This window comes from Molothrus ater, chromosome 27, assembly GCF_012460135.2.
Source record: "Molothrus ater isolate BHLD 08-10-18 breed brown headed cowbird chromosome 27, BPBGC_Mater_1.1, whole genome shotgun sequence".
Lineage (NCBI taxonomy): Eukaryota > Metazoa > Chordata > Aves > Passeriformes > Icteridae > Molothrus > Molothrus ater.
In genome coordinates this window covers 4,158,871-4,183,284 of record NC_050504.2, presented here as the reverse complement: position 1 = coordinate 4,183,284, position 24,414 = coordinate 4,158,871, and the positions used below count along the sequence as shown (strand labels likewise).

Below are 24,414 nucleotides of genomic sequence, written 5' to 3'. Positions count from 1 at the left end.
ACAAAAAAGTCCTTGGCTTAGGATAAGCACTGCTTAGCAACAACTAAAACCATCAGTGTGTTATCAACATTATTCTCATACTGGTTCCAAAACATAGCCCTGTGCCAGCTACTAAATTACCTACTGATGTCTTTGCAAATAATGTAATGGATGAAGATATGGGTGTTAATATCTTTGAAATGGGTTTTAATGTCTCTACTGACTTTAGGCAGCAGGTTTGTTACCAGCCTGGCAGCTTGGCTCCTGAGATAGGCAAGGGTCTGCACAAGGCTGAACTTTGGGGAAAAATGCCAGGTTCAAGGGGGAATATGGGGTAGGCGGTTCGGGAAGGCTGCACCTTCCTGGTACCTCACCGATAGGGAAAGGAACAGGGCACCACGCTACCAGGAGTTAGGATAAAAGGGAGCCTGAGTCATGAGAAACCCCGAGAGACAAAACCCCGCGGGTGTGTGCCCCAGTGAACTCTCTCCCTTTATTCGAATAAATCAAAGGACTCCTCCGTCTCCTTTTCGGACATAAACTTCTGGCGTCTTGGACTTTCCTGACAGTCCCCAAGGATGACTTCAACAAGGGAACTCCGGAGGCCGGGCTGAGGCAGCGCTCAGGTCCGCCCAGCGCCCGGAGCATCCCCGGGACAGCGGCGTCCGGAGCCGCCAGCTCTGGGGCGAACCCCCGGAGCTGAGCTGGCAGCCGCTAACCCTGACGGTGCTGAGGCCCCGATTTCGCTGCGAGCCGCCGCTCCGGGGCGATGCAGGCGCCCCCCAGGCCGTGGCAGCTTGGGGGAGGGAAGGAGGGAGGCGTGCTTAGAACGGCTCTGAGGGCGCATGAGCGAGGTGCGCAGCAGGCTGCGGGCAGCTCCGCGGCCGGCCGGGGCAGCCTCCAGCGCCGCAGGAGCCCAGCCCGGGCCGCTCCCGCAGGTAACGGCGGCCCGGGGCAGCGCCGGGCCCGGGGCGCGGCGCGGGGGCCGCTGAGGCGGCGGGGGCGGCGCCATTTTGCGGCGCTTCTGGCCGGGCTCCGGTGCTGCCTTCGAGGCGCGGCCCGGCGTGAGGGAGCCCGCGGGTGTGTGCTGGGTGTGCCTGGGGGCTCGGTCCGGGTTGGGGCTCCCTGGTGGATGTGGACCCGGAGCGTGCTCGCCTCACGGCTCGGGAAGCAGCTCAGGCAGGGCCGTCTCTCTCCAGTCCGGTCCGGTGCGGAGCGCAGCCTCGCTCCGTACGCGGTGGGGCTGTGAGGAGGTCTGGGCCCGCAAGTATCACCTCCGGCTCGGTGGAGCTCACATAAAGCTCTCCGGGGCGGGACAGCCCTTGCCGGGGTTGCCGGTGGGGTGGCACCCATCCCCACAGCGCACGGGGGTTGCCCGGCTGAGCCCGGAGCGTCCAGCGCGGCTGGGCCGGGGCTGCCCCTGAGCGGGGCTCGGAGGAAGAGTCCGGCCCGGTGGTGCCCAGCAGGGTTGTGTGTTTTTGTCTGTGCTTCGTTCAGCACCAGAGTGGTGCCTTCTTCAGTGCTAGAGGAGGTACCCGTGAAGCAGCTTCACTCAGGTTCGACAGGAGGAGAAATCCTGTGTGGCCGTCAGCTATCACCGCTTAGCATAGTGATGTATCCTCTGACCTAATCGCTAGGGCCATGTAAAATGTTAAACTGTTAAAAATGCTTTCTGAAAGCAGCTGCTGCTTTGAATGATACAATCTGGATTACAGAAGCTTTATGTTGTGTTAGGCTGTGAACCACAATAGGTTTATTCCATAAGTTAATGGGGATATGTCAGGTGATATTATGCTTCTGTTTTATCTCCTGCTTTGCCCCTATGGCGAGCATCAGTTGAGTTTATTTAGCCCTTTCCAAATATTAACAACCTTTTTTCTAGATAAGAAAGGTGCTTCAGGCGTTCAGTCTTGGGAACAGCTGGGCAAGAAAAATGAATTAAGGTTTAGGTAGGTATTTTTAAAGAGGAAAAGTGTATTTGAGCCTCTTGATGCTACAATGATGAGAGCACAGATTCGTGGGTTTGAGACCCATCTTGCAAAATATCACATGCTGGGGCTGGTTTTAATACCTCTGAGAGCCAGCCCTGGGTGTAGAATGCTTTTCATTCTTTGGAGTGTGTTCATTTCAGGCAGTTCTGTGTAACGGGATTTTTACAGAGCATGGAAGATGCCTCTAGGGGAAGCCTCCATTTTGACTGCTGTGCCTAACTCGACTAATTCTGATGCTCCTGAGTTTGCTGGCAGGTTTTTAAGATGCTGAAATGTGTTTTCAGGTTCCTGTGTGGGGTTTTTTTTCCACTAAAAATCTGGAAAATAACTTGGCTTTTCGTGGGGTTTGGTGCTAAATAGGTTTGACTCTAGGAAGCACACATTGTTGCAAAGATGAAGGATGCAATTAAAGTTCTTTCTTAATCATTTGAGAAGATTTAAATATGTGTCAAATGAGATGCCATATCAAGGAGCCAAAGCAGCCCATAAATTTATGAAGTGTGTGAGTGAAATGTTTATTTCTTCTAAGCAATAGGTAATAAGAGTGTTTAAATAAAGGTATAGTATATAAAATGCAGTGGAGCACAATCCATGGATTAGAGTGACATTTCAACACTCAGTTAATTTATGTAGAGAACTCCAGCTATGTTTTGATGCCCAGGTGGATTCATTAATTGTAGTGGTAGAAAATACAGGGTGTAAAACACAGGTGACTGTTGAGCTGAGTATTTCACTGTGCTGTAGAGAAACTCAGGAATCAGAAAATTCTAAATAAGGAAATGCTAATTTGCCATGCAGTACTATGGCATTTTCAGGCAGCTAGTCAAGAAAATTTGAATTGGAAGCATCAAACTTGTTTCATGCAACCAAAATATCAGAGACTTCTCTACAAATAGAAACACAAGGAGCATCCTTTTTTGTATTCAGCAAAGAGTTGGAGTGTGTGTGCTGTTATGGAAGTTTATTTTTATGAAAATACTACTCCAATGAATTTTATAAGCATGAAGAAGATTGTAAGTGCCCTGAAGCACAATGTTTCATCTAGGACTGGCAATTATATGCATAGATTCAGTTTTGGGGTTTTTTTTAAATTAAAAAAAAAAAGAAAAATTGCTCTGGAGTTGTCCGGTCTGTCTGTCTGTCTGTCTCTGCCCCGACACAGGTAGGTGGTTCTTAGGGTGGTTCTTGGGAGGCACATGTTTCAAAGGACGAGTCTGGACTCTTCAGCTTTTCGATCTTCAGATTGTTTATTGTTTCTTATCTACACAATTTTCTGTCTGCCCAACAGAGGTCTGACCTGCAAGGCAGCCAAGGGCACTCTGCCCACTCACGGGGCGGTCATGTCTTTTTATACTAAAATCTACGTACATAATATTTACCTTTATTTTCCAATGCTTTTCACCCATGTTGGCAAGTGCACCTTCACCATGAACCAATCCCCAAGTGCCAACATCACCACAGGAGATGGAGGACAAGAAGAAGAAAGAAGAAGGACAAGACACGCCCTGATCCCTCCATCTTGTCTCCATAACCCCCCTGTACCAAAACTCTTAAAGTCTATATTTCACCCTATAAATGTGTCCTTTTTACACCCTTCACTCCAAAGTGATTCTCTTGTCCTCAAACTGCTGTCACTCCTGTGGATGGATCAAAATCAAGCCACAAACACTCCTGGCACCATTCCCGGATTTCGGGACCCCCAAGGGTTCTCTCGGTAACTCTGGACATCGGGAGCGATGTGCTGAGTTCCCACATGGAGTCATTTGCTCTGAGTGACAAGAGAAATCTGCAAGGGAAATATCTCAAGCCATTTCTGAGCAGTGGGAGTAGCTTTATTTTTTATAACATCCTTAGTACCTGTGACCAAGGTTGGCAGTCCTGCCAGCTTTGAGGAGCTGTGAGTGTAGCGTGGTTTCCATCAGGATTTAGGAATGTGGACATTTCTTTGAGATGAGCTTTTAGAAAGCCCCAGAACCTCTTGTGATGTGGCATCTCCCTGCATGCTCTGTTTCTGCATGGGATATTCCCCAGTGCTTCTTTTAAACATCCCTTCTCTTCTGTTCTCTCAGAGTTATTTAGACCTGTTAAAATTACCTATCTTGGGAGATCCTCTCTTCAGCCTCAGCTTTATCCCAGATACAGTATGGTTATTATATAACCTAGGATGTTTCATTTTACTTACATTTCATTATATAACCTAGAATTTTTCATTTTACTTACATTTCATTACATAACCTAGGATTTTACATTGTTACTTGCATAGCACATTAGCTGCAGAACTCTGCTTGATCCAGGTTAAACTGAAAACTAGAAAAAAATTGCTATTTTTACATGCCTGACATTTTTCTTGCATGCTCCAGCTTAGATATTATATTTGCTTATTGCAGGACTGCCTGTGAACCACAGCCCAGAAAGAAGAAACAATCCTCTTGGTTGAAATTGAAGATTTGTCTCTAAAAGAAACAATCCTCTTGGTTGGGGTTGGACATTTGTCTGTAAGAAAAAGAAACAATCCTCTTGGTTGAAATTGAAGATTTGTCTGTAAAAAAAGAAACAATCCTCTTGGTTGGAGTTGGACATTTGTCTGTAAGAAAAAGAAACAATCCTGTTGGTTGAAATTGAGGATTTGTGTCTAAGAAAAAGAAACAATCCTCTTGGTTGAAATTGAGGATTTGTCTCTAAGAAAAAGAAGAAAAAGAAACAATCCTCTTGGTTGGAGTTGAAGATTTGTCTCTAAGAAAAAGAAACAATCCTGTTGGTTGAAGTTGGACATTTGTCTGTAAGAAAAAGAAACAATCCTCTTGGTTGAAACTGGACATTTGTGTCTAAGAAAAAGAAACAATCCTCTTGGTTGGAGTTGAGGATTTGTCTCTAAGAGTAAGAACAGAGCCATGCCAGTGCTTTCAGAAGACTCAGGTAACTCAGCTGCATGTTTTCAACAGAACAGGGACTGAAATCTTAGCATGGGTGTTTCACACATGAGATTAATTCAAATTAGAGTAAAATGTAACAGAATTCAGAAAATTCAACTGGGTTTTTTTGAGCAATTTTGCCAACAAGCAGGAAGGTGGAATGTAAAAGGTGAAAATGAATAAAGTTTGTCAGGAAACAGTTTCCTAATAACCCTAGAGCAGCTGAATAGAATCTGATAGAGCTGAATGTGTTCTGATAAGCTCCTGTAGGCAGAGTTGGACCTCTCAGTGTAACAAGGCCTTCTACACCTGCTTATTAAAGATCAGCCCATACATATCTGCTGCTTGCTGGGTCATTTCTTAATATTTTCTAAACAGGGGTTGGTAAAATTTGTTAATATTCTTCCTTTTAACTTCAAATAAGTGACTTTGTTCAAAGCTGCTTTGCTGCCTGCTCCAGTATGCTGCCCAGGGGGAAGTCACAGATATTAAATGATGCTTAGGGTTAAAGCAGGAGTGAGTTTGAGTCTCCTGGATCAAAATCCACTCTAAGGTTCATGGAGGGAACAGCCACAGGAATAGATTTGAACCCCCTCCACCTGTTTTTATTTCCTGTTTTGTTTTGGTCTTGTCTTCCCAGACGTGGTTCCCCAGGAAAACTCTGGTGTCTGTCTGGCCTTGTGTGCTGCAGAATTGGGATATTGGTGATTTAAATACTTCTTAGAAAAGTAGCCAGAAGCTTTGATTCCACCACCATGGAAATCTCCACCTGTCCTTTCCTCCTCTGCTCAGGCCTGGCTTCTTGCAGGTGCCTCAGAGGCAGAAGGGGCAGGAAAACACTTGGGAGCAAAGCTCACAAAGCAAAGGAAGTAGGGCTGCTGAAGGAGCTCATTCGGGCATTTGAGAGTCTGCTGTGCTACTAAAAATTCAACATTTGTGAGAGGGAAATGAAGCATAAGAAACATGAAGTGGGAAATGTGAAAGATATTTTTTTTAAAATACATATTTATTGCTTTGTTAGCTTTTGCCTAAATGTGATGTTGTGTTTGCCACTTATGAAGGGAGTGTTGCAAAATGAGTGGTGGATAAACAAAAATAAACACGAGTCTCTCTGCAGATTTGATGATCCCCAATGTGGTACCCAAATAAATGTAGAGACTGTTAAGTCTGCAGTAGAAGGTCCAGTGAGAAATCCTGTGTACGAGGTTTTTGTTCTGTCCTGAATCTAAATTTAGGGTTGCATGAAACTTTGGCCCTTTTGACATCTCAGCTAAGACCTGATTCAAATCATAAAGAGGAAATGGGATTCCTTAGGGATGTCTTCAGTGAAAGGAGTCTCAGCTACCTGATGAAGGTAAAAGTTTATATTTATTTATCTACATTCTCCTTCCAGTTTACTTTTTCTCTGTTCCCTTGATTTAGCAACCGTTTACTTTGCCAAACTTTTCTTTTTTCTAAGAATTCTGGACTGACCAAAGCATTTGTGTGTTTAAGAACAGACATTAATAATGTTTGACAATTAGCATATTTTGTTCAGAAATAAATTTTTCTGCTCTTCTTGCTAAAATGAACATACAGTGCCCCATAGCTAAAGTAATGTGAAATGGCTTCATTTTTTCCCTTATGCTCCTAAAGTCTTTACAGATTTTCTGTCTGAAACTACCACGAGCAAAAAGAAAACTAAAAGTCCTAAACAAAACAAAAATAACCCTAAGAGAGATTATTTTTCTGACACATCTCAGATAAATTATGTTCCTTAAATAAAAAAAAAAACCATTCCAGTGTAGGCATATTTAGAAAGTTTTGTGTATCTCTGTAGAAATATCCCTGAATAATCTTTTTACAGATTCATGAAAAGCTCCGTCACTATGAACGACAGAGTCCAACTCCTGTTTTACACAGTGCAGCAGGACTGGTTGAAGATGTGAGTAAAAATTCTTGTCTCCTAATTTTCCTATTATTTACACCTGCTTTTCTAACAAATCAAAGCTGTGCTATATGTGAACATATTTCTCATCTTCCCCAGCTCTCTTTCTAATCTGTTGGCCATGATTGATCAAGGAAATGAGAGCTAAAAAACACCAAGTCATGAAATGTCTGGTGAAGATGGACACATTCAGGGAGCAAGAAAGGAAATGATGAATGACCCTCCTAAGGGAGAGGCTGCAAAAAGCATTCAGGCCTGTGGTGAGCTATCCCAGCTGAGCACTCAGTCTTGTGTTCAGCCTCAAAACCATTACAGCCCAGGCAGCACTGCTGTTGCTTTGGCTTGGAGGGACCTTCAGAGGTGATCTCATCTAAGCCCCACAGGCAGGCTCACCTTTCCCTGCATCAGATTGCTCTGTTTATCCTGATTTTGAACATTTCCAGTGCTGGAGCATCCCAAACTTCTCTTGGCAGCCTTGTTTCCAGCATCTCACCATGCAGATGTTCCAGCATCTCACCACCTTCATCATAAAATATTTCTTCCTTATATCCAATCTAGATATGGATAATCCAATTCTTCCTTATATCCAATCTAGATATGGATAATCTAATTCTTCCTTATATCCAATCTAAATATGGATAATCTAATTCTTCCTTATATCCAATCTAGATATGGATAATCCAATTCTTCCTTATATCCAATCTAGATATGGATAATCCAATTCTTCCTTATATCCAATCTAAATATGGATAATCCATTTCTTCCTTATATCCAATCTAGATATGGATAATCCAATTCTTCCTTATATCCAATCTAGATATGGATAATCCAATTCTTCCTTATATCCAATCTAGATATGGATAATCCAATTCTTCCTTATATCCAATCTAGATATGGATAATCCAATTCTTCCTTATATCCAACCTAGATATGGATAATCCAATTCTTCCTTATATCCAATCTAAATATGGATAATCCAATTCTTCCTTATATCCAGTCTGCTCTCTTTCAATTTAAAACTGCTGCCCCATATCTTGTTCCTACAGGCCTTGGTAAAGAGCTTTTCTCTCTCTTGTAAGCCTCCTTCATGTGCTGAATTGTCCTCGTTGGGACAGAGACAGCAGAAAGCAACACTCTCCATTTTCAGAAGGCTTCAGACTGGTTTTATGATAGCATTTGCTGGCTCCTTACATGCACCTGTTTCCTATCATAGCACAGGAAAGGGCAGTGGAGGGTTTGGGAGCTGGAATATTCCCCTTTTCAAAGTCAGGAGACCCCAGTGCCCCCCTTGACATGCAGCCCACCCCTCTCCCTGTTCCCACACACACTCTACCACCTCCACAAGAGTTTCAGCACTGCTACCTGTCAAGTCACACTAAATTTCCATTTGCAGAATAGCAGAGAAGTTTTTTTACAGAGCTATATGAGTTCCCTGCTTAGAGCCCTTACCAGGGTAAGGAAATCTCTTTTTTCTCAACCCATTTTCCCTTCCTCCTCCCTCCCCTGCTTTCTCTCTCCTCCCACCCACTCAGCTCAGTGCAGAAGTGTCTCCATTATTTCTCTCATCTTTCATTTCAAGTGCCTGAGAGTCCAGGGCATATTTTGGTGTCCAGGTTTTGCAGGGGAACAAGGGAAGTTCTGTTGCATGTTCCACACAGGTGATACCAGATGATTGCAGAAGGTTTCAAGTCTTTTAGCAAATAATACAAGTGGTGTTTCAGGTATCATTTATGTATTCCATATAGAATTTAAAATTTCAGAACTTGCTCCTGTAATTCTGTTGATGGAATAACTCTTCAAATGTAGGCTTAGGGATTATTCTTCTGATTCCCAATGCTGTCTGTACTATCTAATAAAAATAGCTAAAGAAACTTTGGTTTCTTTCAGGTTTCATGCACTATGGACCTGCAATCAGTTTTGATCTGTGCACACTACTTTGATGGATGATAGATGTTAGCAAACACTCAACAGAAATGTAAATACATGACCTTGTTTGGTGGACTCCTTTAATTTTGAGGTTGTAAATTTTTATTTTAAAGGTAATAGAAGAATTGCAGACAGCACCAGTGAATAATGAAGAAAAGGAGCTGCTTCAGCTGTTGTCAACACCACATCTCAGGGTAAAAACCACATTGGGGACCTTAAAGAAATGCCCTTGCAGCATTGTGATAGAACATTTTGTAACACAAAACTTAGATAGAAGCCTCCTCCCAAGTTCTATCCCACTGGGATTTCCTGCACAGACTTTGGGATGTGAAGGAAATGGAAAGGAGACAGCTTTCCTGCATAATGCACCTTGCTGTCTTCCATTCCTCCCTTCCTTACTGTTTTCTGAGGGGCCAGAAAAGAAAAGGAGAACAAAAGGAGAACTTCTTGCTTTTCATTGTCCATTTGGTTTTTGTTGTTGCCTGGATTTATTTTAAATACTGACATACACCAGTGTATAGTTTACTTGATGGGTAAGGTAATTGCTGAATCTTTTTTGGAGGATTTGTGGTGAGGATAGAAGGGGGGAGGTTTAATTTTGCTGTAATACTGGAAACATGAGAATGGGAATTGTAATTCCATTACATTGCTGTTTTTTATTTCCTTTATGCAGGCAATGCTTGTAGTACATGACACTGTAGCACAGAAGAACTTTGACCCAGCTCTTCCACCTCTACCTGATAATTTTGATGATGATTTTGATGAGGAATCAGTGAAAATTGTTCGGCTAGTGAAAAATAAAGAGCCCTTGGTACATATTAGATCACCTATCTCTAGTCATAAAACTTTGTGGTGCAAAAGTGTTATTTGGAGTTTGGAGGAGATACTTGAAGATGTCATCAAAGAGCCTTCAGAAACTTGGAGTGTTCTGAAGCTTATAAAGTACCATAAAAACCAGTTTGGTAAATGATAAATGCACCTTCACAGTTTTGCATTTAGCTGCTTTATGGGCATAGTTTATAATGCCAGGAAACACAGTGAAGAAATTGTATATGTTGAAGCAATTATGCTGATTATATCTATTAATTCTTTTGATACTGTAGCTAACATTCAATGACTTCATGTATTCACTTGCATGAAAGTCAGTGAGAGTATGTTTGATACCTGTATATAATCATTATATTGGCAAGGTCCTGATTTATACAAATGGAAATGGAAGAATTGATTCCCTGAGGAAAAACAGTTGTATTGGGCAAGAAATCTGACTGAATTTCTGATCAAAGCTTTGTATTCCCAGCAGAGGTAGGAGGAGGAAAAAAATCCAATTACTTGGCTTTTGTTGTTTTACATATAAAAGTGCTGACTGTATAAAGAGTCAGAAGAGGAGCAGAAAGAATCTGTTGCAATAAGATGTTTTGCACAAGGATTTGTTACAATAAGATGTTTTGCACAAGAATCTGTTACAATAAGATGTTTTGCACAAGAATCTGTTACAATAAGATGTTTTGCACAAGGATTTGTTACAATAAGATTTTTTGCACAAGGATTTGTTACAATAAGATGTTTTGCACAAGGATTTGTTACAATAAGATGTTTTGCACAAGAATCTGTTACAATAAGATGTTTTGCACACTCGAGTGACTTTGATGACCACAATAATCAAGGGCAGCAGAAAGGAAGGTGGGTGCACCTTCCCATAATCACTTGGCATGGGCAAAACTTGATTAATGGTGGAAATCATCAAGGAAAAAGAGGAAATCCATAGAATAAATCAATTCCAGTTTAAAAGGCCATAATAGCATACACATTATTTATTTCTCTGGTTGCTGAATTCAGGGCAAACTTCTTACATTTTTTTTGGGTGGGGGGTGTGTTTTATTTCAGGGGGCTACCATCAGAAGAGATGAGCACACAGGAGCTGTGATTGTGGCCAGGATCATGAGGGGTGGTGCAGCTGATCGCAGTGGTATGATTGCAGTAGTTCATTTCTCAATGAAATCTGGAAACCTCTGAAGTTTCCTGAGCATGCTCTCAGCATTTCTGTGTTTCTCCAGTAATCTGTTCATCCAATTACATATGCTTTTTATTAGGAAAAAATGAAAACAGAGATGGAAGAAGTATGTTTGAGCTTTAGAAAAATGCAAAGAATATTTTTAACTTTTAATCTAGTAGCTTGGTTTATTCAGTGTATCCTGTGTTGTTTTCTGTTTGCTTTGCTGAGAAATTCCTTTATGTCAGTTAACAGTAGCTATATATATATGACAAGTACAACATTTCTTACTGAACTGGATAAACAAACCTAAATCTTGTAGTTTCTTCATGGCTTGTTAAAAAAAAAAATTAGTCTGACATTGTTTCTGTGAGTGTGAAGTGTTGATCTGTCAGGTGACAGACATGGCATGCCTGCCCTTATATTCTGTGTGTCTCCTGACTTCCTGAGATTTGGGCACACTCATGAAACTGTTCCAGTTTTGCATACTTAACACTGATCCAAAGAGTGATTTTCCAGAGTGCCTTGTCACAAGTTGCCTGTCTGCATGCTGCTCCCCTTTGAGACTGTGCTGCATGGAGAGCAAAGTGCCCTTAGGAGTAAAGGCAGGAGACTGAGGCACATTTCCAGCAAAGGCTTTGGCACTAAATCCATCAGTCTGGAGGAGGGAGCAGAGGATAGTCCATGCTAATGATTTAGGCTGGACATCAGAGGAGTAGAGCTTTCCAGTCTCTAGACCTATTTTAATTTCCTTACCATCTTTTCAGGTCTTGTCCATGTTGGAGATGAACTAAGAGAAGTCAATGGTATTACTGTGCTTCACAAACGACCAGAAGAAATAAGTCAGATTTTGGTCTGCACTGATTTTCATTTCAAGATCTTTTCTGTTCGGTGATCTAGTAATTACAGTAGATGATGAAATTTAACCATGAGTTTAAAATATAGAGCTAAAAGATGCAAATCCCTGCTTGTCTTTGCATTAAGAGTTTTTCTTCTCCCAGTGGATTAGTCTTCTCCTTTTGACTTCAGAAACTCCTGCGAACTGCATTGGTACCAAGTAAGATACAAATACAAAGTTAACATGTTGCTCTGTCAAGAACTTCCCTTTAATGCTTTGTTTCTGGCAAGCAAGCTGCAAATTATAAATGCACTCCTAGAGGATGCTCCATGATGTGCTGTGTTAGGAGCTGAAGGGAGCCTTGTCCGTGTGCTCATAGAGCTGTCAGTCTGTCCTGTGGAGCACATTCCTGGGGACATGAGCAATTTCCTGCTTCAAGCTTCTCTAACATGAATACCCACAGATCTTGGTAGGAAGTGGTGTAGCTCTTATGCTTCTTTACCTCTGATTTCCCTCTTGTGCTGTGCTTCCCCTTGTCTGGGTGTGGAGTTAGGGGCACAGTAAGGAGACTGGGGTCAGTTCCATCACCTAATTTCAATTTAGATCAAATAATCCCAAATAATGCCAATGACTGCTTTTAACTTGGGGGACAGGGGGTGTCAAAACCATTTTGAAATAAAATAGTGTGTAAAGTTTAATTTATGGGGATTTTGGGATTCTCTTTATCTGTCCCGTGTCATTTCTAATTACATATGTCCCATGTGAGTTAATGCCTGAAGTGTAACACTTTCTTTTTCATGGCTTATTTTTTGAAGAAAAGCTACAAATGTTTGTGTTCACTTTTTAATCTGTGCAGAACTGCAGGCTTCCCTACAACACAGTTCATCTCATGCAAAATAAGGCACCTAAAACAGATGAGATAAACCCATTCTAGTTTTCTGAAGGACCCAGAAGTGCCTTTTAGTTTAACTAATAATTGTAATTTCCTAGCAAAGATTTCTAGAGTGAAAGTAGGTGTTTATTTTGTAGATGCTTATATTTCACTCTTAACAAGTTAGCCACTATAAGGAGAAAACACATCAGTATTTTTCAAAGCAGCACTTTAGAATTATTAGTCTGCAAAAATTTAAGTCAGTGTTGTACTAAAAGCCACAGGAGTATGTAATGTACTCTGAACTGCAGCCCAGATATTAATGCAATTGCTAAAAGCAAACAGAGGAGTTTTAATGCAGGTCTTAATAAGTTTTAGCCAAGTAGTTACTGTGGATGTCTGCACTGCTGTGGAGTCTGGAACAGCCTGATGTTCCCTGTAATGCAGTTACATTGTGGGTTAGCTTGGCCTCTTAGAGGTCTGAGGAGGAGGCAGCTGCTATCTCCTGAACTGGAGCTTGAATAGTCTGCATTGTGTCCTTGTCCTGCTTTCAAAGTAAAAAAAACCATTTCTGTTTTTCTCAGGCTCAGTCTCAGGGGTCGATAACATTGAAGATAATTCCAGCCATCAAAGAAGAAGATCGCCTCAAAGACAGCAAGGTATGAACCCTGAGGCACATCTGTACCCTCTGGACACCCCTGCTCCAGTGGGAAGGGCCACAGCCTCCTGACAAAGATAGCACAGGGCCTTTTGTGCTCTGCCCTTCTGTTCATGACTCTCCCCTCTCCATCTTGGCACATCTTGGTTCTTTTCTAGCATTTCTGAAATCCTGCCTCTTCTTTTTGCTACGTGGAATTAATGGAGCGTTCTGCTGCCTCCTCTCACCGCGGCAGCTGCACTCTGTCCATTATCTCTGGGCTTTTTGCCACTCCCTTGAGTGAAAAGGGCCCTCTGTCACATTCACCATGTGACCCCATCAGCCCATTCCATCTGCCCTACCTGAGGAGCAATGAGGGGCTGCTCAGCTGGTCCCTCACAAGGTTCCTCTCTCAGTCTCTTGCCTCCCTGCTCTTGGTTGCTGAACTTCTCCTTGAAGCCCACAAATCACTTTCTGAAGTGGTTCTGCTGTTGTGTTAAATTGTGTTAAGGTACAAGTCCAAAGTTGAGCAGTAGATTTGGATGCACTAAAGGAACATTTTAAGGACAGTCTTTACAACTGGGAAACTTTGCCAAAAATCCATTTTTATTGTTTTCTCCCTCCCCTTATTTTCTTTTCAACCATTCCTTTATTGCATTTTGTACTTAATGTAGATTGTGATCTGTGTTTCTTGGAACTGTTGGTTTTCTGAATCTCATGTTCCACAATTCTGATATATAATTACTGGTTGTGTGCTGGAAAGTTCATTCATTTTTTCTTCACAAGCTGCCAGGTGTCTGTATTTCTGAGAGCTTGCAGGAGCAACGAAGCGTTAGCACTGTGGAAACGCACACATTTAAAATTCCAGCTAGGACAAGAAGAAAGGACATGTCACCTTTCTTTTGCAGGTGTTTATGAGGGCACTTTTCTGCTATAACCCCAAGGAGGACAGAGCCATTCCTTGCCAGGAGGCCGGGCTGCCGTTCCAGCGGCGCCACGTGCTGGAGGTGGTGAGCCAGGATGATCCCACGTGGTGGCAAGCCAAGCGTGTGGGGGACACCAACCTCAGGGCAGGCTTGATCCCCTCTAAACAGTTCCAAGAGAGGTTTGTCAGCAAAGATTCTGGGGTTTAGTTTTTCTTTCACGGGTCACTGGTGGCAGGTGGTGAGCAAATAGGAATTGTGATCTGGTTTGTGATTTTAGCACTTGTGAAAATTTTACTTGGTGCTCTGTTCTGACATTTTCACACCAGCTGGGTAACTTGGTTTCTTTACTAGTAAATAATAGAAAACTTCAAAGTGATCTGGGAAAAGGTGGATCATTTCTACTGTGCACAGCTCAGTGAGTGCTTTGGACAAAGGTTATCTACTTTTCTTAAAGATTGCATGGGCAGAAGGGAAATAGGACAAAAAAACCCCAGATTGATAAACTATTGATTTCTATGCTCTGATATATGAAAGCATAAAATGTTTTAAAATTTTCTTTTCATTCCCTTACCAGTAACAATTTGAGACTGTCATAGTTTTAAATAAAGCCTTTTAAATAGTTGAACCAGAGACATTTTAAATTTTTTTAAGAAAAGCACTGTGGCATTCTTTATTTTCCATGCTATAAATTCTCTATAATTCTGAGTTTACATATCTAAAATAGAATTATTTCCTATTCAGACGACTGACTTACAGGAGAACAACAGGCACTCTGCAGAACACCAGAACTCTGAAGAAACCTTTATGTAAGTCTGTTCTGTTCTTCCAGTGATGCTTTAATTGATCCTAAGTTCTCAGTTTTTTCTGTTTTTTCAATAATAATGTGTTTGAGTGTATTTTGCCACTGATTGATGCTTTAATACCATCTGCCATTGGTTGATATGCATGGACACAAGGGAGGAGGAGGATTTGGATTTGAGCTTTTTCCAGTGGTGCTAGTGCTTGTTGTTCTCAAAAATCATAGCTGTCCCTCTCTCCCTGCTCTCAAGAACATCTGGCCTTACATATTGAGATGCCTTAAAATTTGCTCACACTTTTTCTGTGCTTTGAAACTTGAAAGCTGCAAAAATAACCAAATGCATCTTCTGGAAATTCATATATGAGTGCATGAAACGACTTTAGATTCATATGAAAATAAAGGCATGTAATGAGGAGTGCTGCTTAAGCTTTATCTCAGATGTTTTCAAGCCAATTCAGCTGATAACTGGTTATAATAACTCCATTTCTGCCCAAAATTCTTTCATCAGTTGATAAGGGTATTGCATTGCAGTACTTTTTTTAAGATAGAAAAGCCTGCTCAGCAAATTAAACCAGAACCTTCCTTTCCATTTTCTCTAACTTTGCTCAATTATTTGTCCATCTTTTAATATCATCCCAACTCTGCCTTTCATGCTAACTTATAGATGATCAGTCTTCTGACAAAGGTAGGTGCTCTCCTAACTCACTTTCTGTCTGAATATAAACAGCCAAAGTATTTTCTAAAATAAAAAATAATAACATTTTCTCAAATTCCAAAGGGAACAGTAGATATATTGTTCCTAGGACTTTTTCTTTGTGAATTATTATTGAAACTAATAAAATTCAGGTTGATGACTTAAGTAATGGTGATTTCCAAGTTTGCTTTTCTGATTGAAGAGAAAAGATTTGTGTTCTGAGATGTATTTACATGTTCTGGAGGTTTCTGAGTGAGGTGCAAAGACTTGCAAGTTAAATGCAGTCTTTGTATCTGGTATGTTTAAAAAATAGAGAAATATTGGGGTTTAACATTTTAGGGCACCCACGTTAATTCTGAGTGATTTGTCTTCATTGGTTTCTCTGTTATTTTCATTATGAGCAACTCTGCTGGGCTCCTGCAGTTTCTATGCCAGGTGCCAGCTGCCTTTTCAAATAGCAGGTGTCTCCTGTTGAATTCCATTAACTCTGGAACTGTAAATACCAAGATAGAAAATTCTCTAGCTCAATATCAAAGTCAAGGATTTTTTCAAATACAAACCATTAGTCAAGGCAAGTATTTTTGAGTATTAGCAATGATTATGTTAAAAACAATGCAGGATATAACATTTCTTGCCTTAGCAATGAGCAGATCTGTATCACACACATTGTCTGATATTTCCTTCCTCCCTCTCACTCTCCCCTGTGCCCTATCCCCACGTCCTTGCTGTTGGATTTACAGAGGACTGTGACTGTGAAGGATATTTCAATGGACACTACATAGGTGAGCAACCAAACCCCTTTACCTGTTCCCTAGCACACCCACCCCAAAAAACCAGAACCAAAATGAAAACCACCCCCACCCAATAAAACCCCCAAAAGAACCCACTCCCCATTAAAAAATTCAAACTGAACTATTAAATTCATTTCCCATCCATTCATTAACTGAGTTGTCTCTGTGAAGAGGCATCGTCTGACTGGCATAACCAATACTTGGCAGCTGAAGTTATGTGGGGGGGATTTTATTATAGGTTGGGTGTTAGCTTTTCTGTCCTATAGGCAATGGGATGTGAGGTTTTCTATCCCATATGTGAGGTTTTCTATCCCATATTCAGTGGGATGTTTAGATTTTCTATCCTATATGTGAGGTTTTCTATCCCATATTCAATGGGATATGAGGTTTTCTATCCCATATGTGAGGTTTTCCATCCCACATATTAGGTTTTCTATCCCATATTCAATGGGATGTTTAGGTTTCCTATCCCATATGTGAAGTTTTCTGTCCCATATCCAATGGATGTGAGGTTTCCTATCCCATATATTAGGTTTCCTATCCATATGAGGTTTTCTGTCCCATATTCAATGGGATGTGAGGTTTTCTATCCCATATGCAATAGGATGTTTAGGTTTCCTATCCCATATATTAGGTTTCCTATCCCATATATTAGGTTTCCTATCCCATATGTGAGGTTTCCTATCCCATATATTAGGTTTTCCATCCCATATATTAGGTTTTCTACCCCATATGCAATGAGATGTTAGATTTTCTATCCCATATCCATATTTTCCCCCTTCCCTTAATCCTTTTGCATTTGTTGGAGCAGCTGCCAGTAGCATTCTGCTCCTTGACCTTTAATATCTTTAATATCTTCAACACATTTTCCTAATGGTAGCAGCTTTTGTCACAGATTTCTCCTACAATCTGATCATATCTGCACTGATTTGATTATAAACAAAATTTACAGGAATAACTCCCATTTGAGGACAATAACTTGAGGCTGAACAAGTTTGAAAATCTGGCTTTTATCTTTCCCTTGTGTTTTGTGCCCAGCTGGGTTACGCAGGAGCTTTAGGCTGAGTCGAAAAGAGAAGGAGACCAATGGCAATGAAGGCAAGCAGGCAGAGCAGGCAGATGCAGCAGAGTTCCTCACATATGAAGAAGTCACAAAATACCAGCAGCAGCCTGGTGAGCAGCAGAGGCTGGTGGTTTTGATTGGTAAGGTACCCAGTGTGCTCTAAATTTTTCACATTTTTTCCCCCTTTCCTTATTCTGCACTTCCAGAGGTTTTTCTTACATGTTTCATTGTGGGGGTTTTGTGGTTCTGCTGGGTTTTTTAAAAACATTTTTCTGGGTTTTGTCAGAACTTGCTCTTTTATTTTAAATTACATTAAAAAAAAAAAAAAAGGAAAAAAACAAAACAAGGGATCCAGCTCACCAAATCCTTCTAAAAATAATGATGCAGGACTATTTCTCATTTTTCTGATTCACTTTCTGATTTTCACTCCAGTGTTTAGGCTGTCAGAACTATGGATGAAGAGGCAGATATTAGAATTATCTATCAACATTTTGTGTGCCATTTCATTTCAGCTTACCAGCCTTGTGCTAAGCCAGTTTCTCAGGGTGCCCTAAAATTCAAGGGTATCTCCTAGAACTGAGTGCTAAGATCAGATTTCCTCATTTAGTGCCTGTCAGGTGATTGTCCTGCAGTTCAAAGAATTCAATTTGTTCCTGATGATCTTAAAGCAGAATATGGCAGAGCAGTCGTGAGTTCTCTCATGAAGAGGTTCCTTCAAGCACCCTCCTGAATCACATTCTTTGTGTGAAACTGATATCTCTATTTTCTGCAGAAACCTATCAGACAGTTTTATTTTATTTTATTTTATTTTATTTTATTTTATTTTATTTTATTTTATTTTATTTGATTTTATTTTATTAGGTTGTTTGGGGGCCAAGTTAAGTGAGCTCAAGCAAAAAGTTGTGTCAGAGAACCCCCAGGAGTATGGGGTTGCAGTTCCACGTGAGTAGAATTTACTGATTTGTGTTTGCTACATCTGTATTCCATAAATGCTGGCTAATTAATGACTTGCCATCTGCACTAATGATCATTTCTGTTCTGACCACTGATTATATGAATATTTCTGAAGTACTCCAGTTCTTTTTTCTCATTGTAAATTCTCATGCTTCCTAATTTTATTTTTTTTTTGTTAGTTACAGCACTCCTGGGAGCAAAACAACTTCATTTTTGGTCCTACAATATTTGAAATTGAGTCTAAAACAAAATTATAGGGTCTTATTTTTGATTTTAGGGGATCCTATTTTAGGGGATTTATATTTTGTTCATTTAAATTTGCCACTGTTGGTTGAAGTTGGGAAAATGTGACTGGAGCTAAGTAGAGAAAACATTTGCAAAGGCTGCTGTGTCTCCCATGTCTTGCTTCCCTTCTCTTCTAGATACAACAAGATCAAGGAAAAGTCATGAGAGAGAGGGAGTAGAATACAATTTTGTCTCTAAGCAATCGTTTGAGACAGATGTGCAGCAAAACAAGTGAGTGAATTTTAAGATACTGCTATAATTGACTATTTATAAATATTGCTTGCTCAGTTTTACATCATGAATGCCAAAATCAGGTGACAAGTTGGACAACCTGCATTAAAAGCATTCAGCTTTTAAGTAAAAAGCTCTTTACAGAGTCTGGACTGGTAGAGCAAACTCAAACATGTAGCTGGAAGCAATTTAGGAATAACATCAGTAGGAGGATCCTGAGTTAGAATTTAAATAATCTGCATAATGATTGGTCAGAATTGAATCTAAGAAAGTAACAGCTACTTGGTTGGCCTGCTCACTGTCTGTTTAATATGATAAGGAAAAAGTTTTATCCACAAGTTTCCCTGAAAGTAAAAAGTTTTATTCACAATTCTCCTTGAAATAAAAAGTTTTATTCACAAGTCTCTTTGAAAGTGAAAAGTTTTATTCACAAGTTTCCTTGAAAGTAAAAAGTTTTATTCACAAGTTTCCCTGAAAGTAAAAAGTTTTATTCACAAGTCTCCTTGAAAGTGTGTGCTAGTGAACCTGTGGTTGTACCTGACATTGTGAGCCTGAGCAGGTTTTCTCCAGGTTCAGATCTTTACTAGGCTCCCAAAAGATGGGAGAATTGCAGTCCATTGCCTTGCCAGCTTTGTTCTGTTTTCTGTGAAAAACATCCATTTTTCTTCCCCTTTTTGTCAGCAGTGCTGATTAACTGTTAGTGATTTATGAAGAATTGCTACAAAGCAAGGAAGGAAAAAAAAAAAAGTAAAAACAATAAAATCCCTCCCCACCCACCCCTGGTTTTCTGCCTCTCTCCTCCCTCTTTGACTGTTTTGACTTCAGGAAACAGCTAAATGTTCCAAGTTAAATATTGTTAATATTTTTGGTAGATGGTATTTAAAAGTGTGTTGACTTTTTAGATTTGTGGAACACGGAGAGTACAAAGAAAATTTGTATGGCACAAGCCTGGAGGCAATCAGGTCTGTGATGGCCAAAAAGAAAGTTTGTTTGGTGGATGTGGTGCCTGAAGTAAGTTCTGCAGCTTCTTTTAAAGCATGCAAATGTGATTTCCTGCTGCCTGAGCAGGATGGGACTCCTGGGAATGCAGTGCAGTGGTTGCAGTTCCTACAGTCCAGCTGGGACGTGCCTTGCAAATAAGATTAAGAGATTTTGGAGCCATAGACTGTGAAAGATGCACTGGAGGAGGAGCCACGAGGGGTAATTTGAGATGATTGGCTTTAAGGCATTTACAGCATGCTGTGGCAAAAGCTGATAGGCCAAGAAACACTTAAAATTTATTGTAATTAGGAAATAATTGGCTTCTGATTGTGATGGCGTGAATTATAACACCTGTATTGTCTCACCCTTCACATGAGACTGAAATGGAATAAAAGCTTCTAAAACACCTCTCAGTTGCTCAGAAAAGGGAAGAATCCAGCACAGCCTGGATGTCTCTTCAGTAATGCTCACTGTGGGACTTTTCCTGTGCATCCCTGTCCCAGCCTGCTCAGCTCCCAGAGAGAATCCTTAGAACAAAGCTGTTGTTCCCATTCTAGCTCTGATTTTTAAAATGCTGGCCATTTGTAGGATCATTTGTAGGATCTCAAGGATGCAGCACCCATTTTTGGGTGCAGATACAGAATGCAGGAACACCATGAATCACCCCAGGACAGGAGCAGTGTGAGCAGTGCCAGCTCTTAACACCCTCATGCTGTGAGTTAATACTTGGAAATTTGATCCAGATTTTGTAACTGGGCTAGGAAAAGGCTTGTGGTGCTACCTCAGCTGAATTCCACGTTTAAAATTTGCAGTGTTGTGCTAAGGCAGTTTCTCAGGATGCCCTGAAATTCAAGGATATCTCCCAGAACTGACTGCTAAAATCAGATTTCCTGATTTAGTGTCTGCCAAGTGATTGTCCAGCAGTTGTTCACAGAATTAAATCTGTTTAATTAAATTTGCTGCATAGGTGAAGCAAACCATAACTTGCCCATAGTGCCAGGGTTTTTTTATACTTTCCTCAGTATTTTTTGCCATGTCCTTGCCCCTTGGAATCCCAGTGCTATTCAGGTCTCGCTCCATGAAGTCTTGTATGGAAGCCAGGACACTCTCATGAGCCCTGGTTTGAAGAGCAAAAGTTTGCTGTGGTCAGATGTGTAGGAAACAGGACTTCACACCACAACCACTGAAACCAGTTGGGGTCTCATGAACATGGAGGTAAAAGAAGTCTGATAACAAAAAATCATCTGTTCACAGGCAGTAAAGCACTTGAGGACTCCTGAGTTTAAGCCTTATGTTATCTTTGTGAAGCCTCTCATTTCAGAAAAGAAAAAATCTGTCTTAAAATCTCACATGGCAGAAGAAATCTCATCCCCTCTTGTGAGTATTCCAACTTCTGAATCTCTTAAAAGAAGTATTTGGGGCTAGCAATTCTGTTACTTGAAGAATTCCTCTTCCATAACAAGAGTTAAAGTGGGCCACTAAGTAGGTTTCAGGTGGAACTTCAGAATGGAATTTTTGATTCCTCATCTCCTCAAGGTTTAAAGTAACACAAAGCCCAGTGCCAATCTTCCATATGGATCTGGGTGCATCATCAAGGCTGCAGCAGGGGAAGTTGTGGTTATTAATTGTTGTGGGTTTTGTTGTGGCTTTCAGGACGAGGTGAGAGGTGAGAATTGACTCTAAGTTCTTAGAAGGCTGATTTATTAAATTAAAAGAAAATTATATATTGTATATATATTAAATTAAAAGAAAATTCTATTCTATTAAAAGAAAATTATATCCTAAAACTACACTAAAGAAAGAGAAGGAGACATCAGAAGGCTGGAAAAAAATGAATAATAAAATCTCATGACAGACTTGAGGATTGTGGTTCCCATATCTTGGGTTAAACTACATAAAATGAGGTATCACCATTTTATGTCCCTCCCATCCCATATTTTCCCCCGTTCCCTGAGGCCCTTTGCATTTTTTGGAACAGCCTATTCAAGTAGCATATTGCTCCTTGATCTCAGTTTTAATATCTTCAGTACCTTTTCCTAATGGTAGCAGCTTTTGTTACATGTTCTTAGAGTAATGACTCATTGTACTTTAAAATACTATATACTTATATATATATATATATATATATATATATATAAAATATACAATTATATATATTATATAATAGTATTATATATTACATTATATATTAATATATTAATAAATAATATATACATACTTTAAAATACGATATACTTTTATATATATAAATTATATACAATTATATATATTATATAATAGTATTATATATTACATAATATAATATATTATATATATTAATATGTATTAATAAATAATATATACATACTTTAAAATACTATATACTTTAATATATATATAAAAAATATATACTATTATATATATTATATAATAGTGTTATATATTACATTATATATATTATATATATTTATATATATTGATAAATAATATATACATACTTTAAAATACTATATACTTTTATATATATACAAAAATTATATACAATTATATATATTATATAATAGTATTATATATTACATAATATGTATTAATATATATAATATATATTTATATTGTATATATAAAAATAGATATAAATAAATAATACATACATACTTTAAAATCCTAGGAAGCAGAAAGACATGCTGTAAATTTCATACCAACAATCTTGTGTTGATCTGCAGGATGAAGAACAGCAGGAAATTCTAAATTCAGCAGCATTCATTGAAGAGCAGTATGGCCATTTAATTGACACTGTACTGGTGAAAGAAGATCTCCAGAGTGCATGCAATGAGCTGAAAACTGTGTTAGATAAACTCAACAAGGATTCATTTTGGGTGCCAGTCAGCTGGGTTAGGTCATAGCTTGTTATCCTGTTTAAAGGAAAGACTGTATAAAAATGTTCTGTAAATACATGAATTAGAAAAGGCAAGTACATTGAATTTGCTTCAGAACTGCTGGTCTTACCTAGAAGGCAATAAACAAAGTGACAAGCTGACACTGCCTTTCTGGGTCAAATTCTGAATAGCAGCTGTCATTGAGAAGTTGACACTCAGACCAAATAATCCAGTCCAGTCTTCTGATCTTCAGACTGGAAATTGTGCATTTTGTTCATTTTGTTACAGTGGTGTTTCACAGAGGCTCCCACTCTTGCAAAGCATTTTGTGCTGAGACACTGACAGGATGGAAGGTTCGTCCTTTGGCCACAAACTTTTGTGGCTGGATTTGAAACCTCAGAATAAAATCCCTCTTGGGAACGAGCTCCTTCAGCTGGGTGGGAAGTGTTCTTTGGAGAGAGGTTCCCCAAGTTCAGCTGGCCAGCAAAACCTGCTTCCCTTCCCACAGAAGCATTAATTGCAAATCCTTTCGTTAGGCACTAAAAACCAGGCCAGCTGCAGAAGGGGTTTTTGTGTCCACCACATTTCCCAGTACTCCCAATTGTCTTGCACAGCTCACAGGTATTGTCTGCTCATCCACAGCTTATTCCCACTTTCCCAGTCACCCTCTGAGTGTTCCTGTGTGAGTGGGCAGCTCCTGAAACACAGATTTTTATCGTGTACATGAAAACAACTTCATATGGTTCTAAAACAGGACAGTTAAGAAACTTTGTTTCTGCAAAACATCTTTGCCTGTGCTACATGGTGGGACACAGCCTTGACACCAATGGAACAGCTCCAAAAAGGACACTCAAAGGAGGCAAAATCATCCTCCTTCCAGCATTTATGCACTAAAAGGAGGAGCCACAGGGCAAAATCATCATCCTTCCAGCATTTATGCACTCAAAGGAGGAGCCACAGGGCAAAATCATCATCCTTCCAGCATTTATGCACTCAAAGGAGAAGCCACAGGGCAAAATCATCCTCCTTCCAGCATTTATGCACTCAAAGGAGGAGCCACAGGGCAAAATCATCATCCTTCCAGCATTTGTGACTACTTCTGTTCCAAATCTGGTAAAGGTTTCCAGAGCATCCAATTGGCCTGAAGAAGAAAACTCTTAGAGGACCTTGTATATATTTGAGACTTGAATATAGAGTATTTTTGAGTGGGTCTTAGGAAGATGCAGAGATGATTCTGAAGTAGCTGTGCTCTGTCCTTGGGGATTTAGGGGAGAGCCTTGTACAGGTGCATGGCAGCTGTAAGTAGTTCCTGTTCTCACTTGCCTGCTGAGGTCTAATATTTCCTGTGTATTGTGCCCTTTAATTTAAACAAGACCTTTTGGTGTTCCTTATATTTTAACAGATCATGTTCTTCTTGTTCCATGACATTTAGCAGAACTAAAAGTTGCATATTAAAAGTACATTTCTTACATACCAGTGTCACTGAATCTACATTATGTCAAGCCCAAAAAGTTGTGGAGAAGAATCACCCCCATGCATCCTCTCCGATGAGAACTTTCATGTGTGGTCCTGCCCATGGGCATTGAGGTCTGTCCCACTTCTACAAAAACAAGAATTTTTTCCTGCACTTGTCAGTGCTGCAGCTTGGTGACCTCAAAAAATGCTGAGGACTCCTCCACATGCAGTGGGTTTTGTCAGCTCTGCAACCATGTGCTACTAAAAAGGTTTCTTAGAGAGGCAATTCATGACAGATGTTCCTTGATC

The 24,414-nt window shown here is 40.2% G+C and overlaps 1 protein-coding gene across 2 annotated transcripts; it reads left to right on the top strand.

Moving 5' to 3' along the window:
* The first annotated feature begins 817 nt into the window (after positions 1–817).
* Positions 818–24,121, top strand: MPP3 (MAGUK p55 scaffold protein 3). Of its 2 annotated transcripts, none has more exons than XM_036399025.1 (19): positions 818–917; positions 4,358–4,886; positions 6,118–6,236; positions 6,729–6,806; positions 8,849–8,929; positions 9,409–9,546; positions 10,620–10,701; positions 11,493–11,578; positions 13,019–13,093; positions 13,980–14,176; positions 14,739–14,803; positions 15,461–15,481; positions 16,231–16,272; positions 17,320–17,484; positions 18,206–18,286; positions 18,721–18,814; positions 19,717–19,825; positions 21,050–21,172; positions 22,498–24,121. In XM_036399025.1, the coding sequence occupies exons 2-19, from the start codon at positions 4,862–4,864 to the stop codon at positions 22,675–22,677; spliced, it is 1,761 nt and encodes a 586-aa protein (XP_036254918.1). In that variant the 5' UTR covers positions 818–917; positions 4,358–4,861; the 3' UTR covers positions 22,678–24,121. The 2 variants fall into 2 exon arrangements, with proteins under 2 accessions (XP_036254918.1, XP_036254919.1); XM_036399026.1 differs by lacking the exon at positions 818–917 and adding an exon at positions 1,862–1,928.
* The last annotated feature ends 293 nt before the right edge of the window (positions 24,122–24,414 follow it).

Bases quoted from the DNA above. Each gene is read 5' to 3' on its own strand.
- MPP3 (XM_036399025.1), top strand. From the start codon at position 4,862: ATGCCAGTGCTTTCAGAAGACTCAG. The intron at 8,930-9,408 runs GTAAAAACCACA...TCCTTTATGCAG, and splicing joins TGTCAACACCACATCTCAGG to GCAATGCTTGTAGTACATGA. The intron at 11,579-13,018 runs GTCTGCACTGAT...TGTTTTTCTCAG, and splicing joins AAGAAATAAGTCAGATTTTG to GCTCAGTCTCAGGGGTCGAT.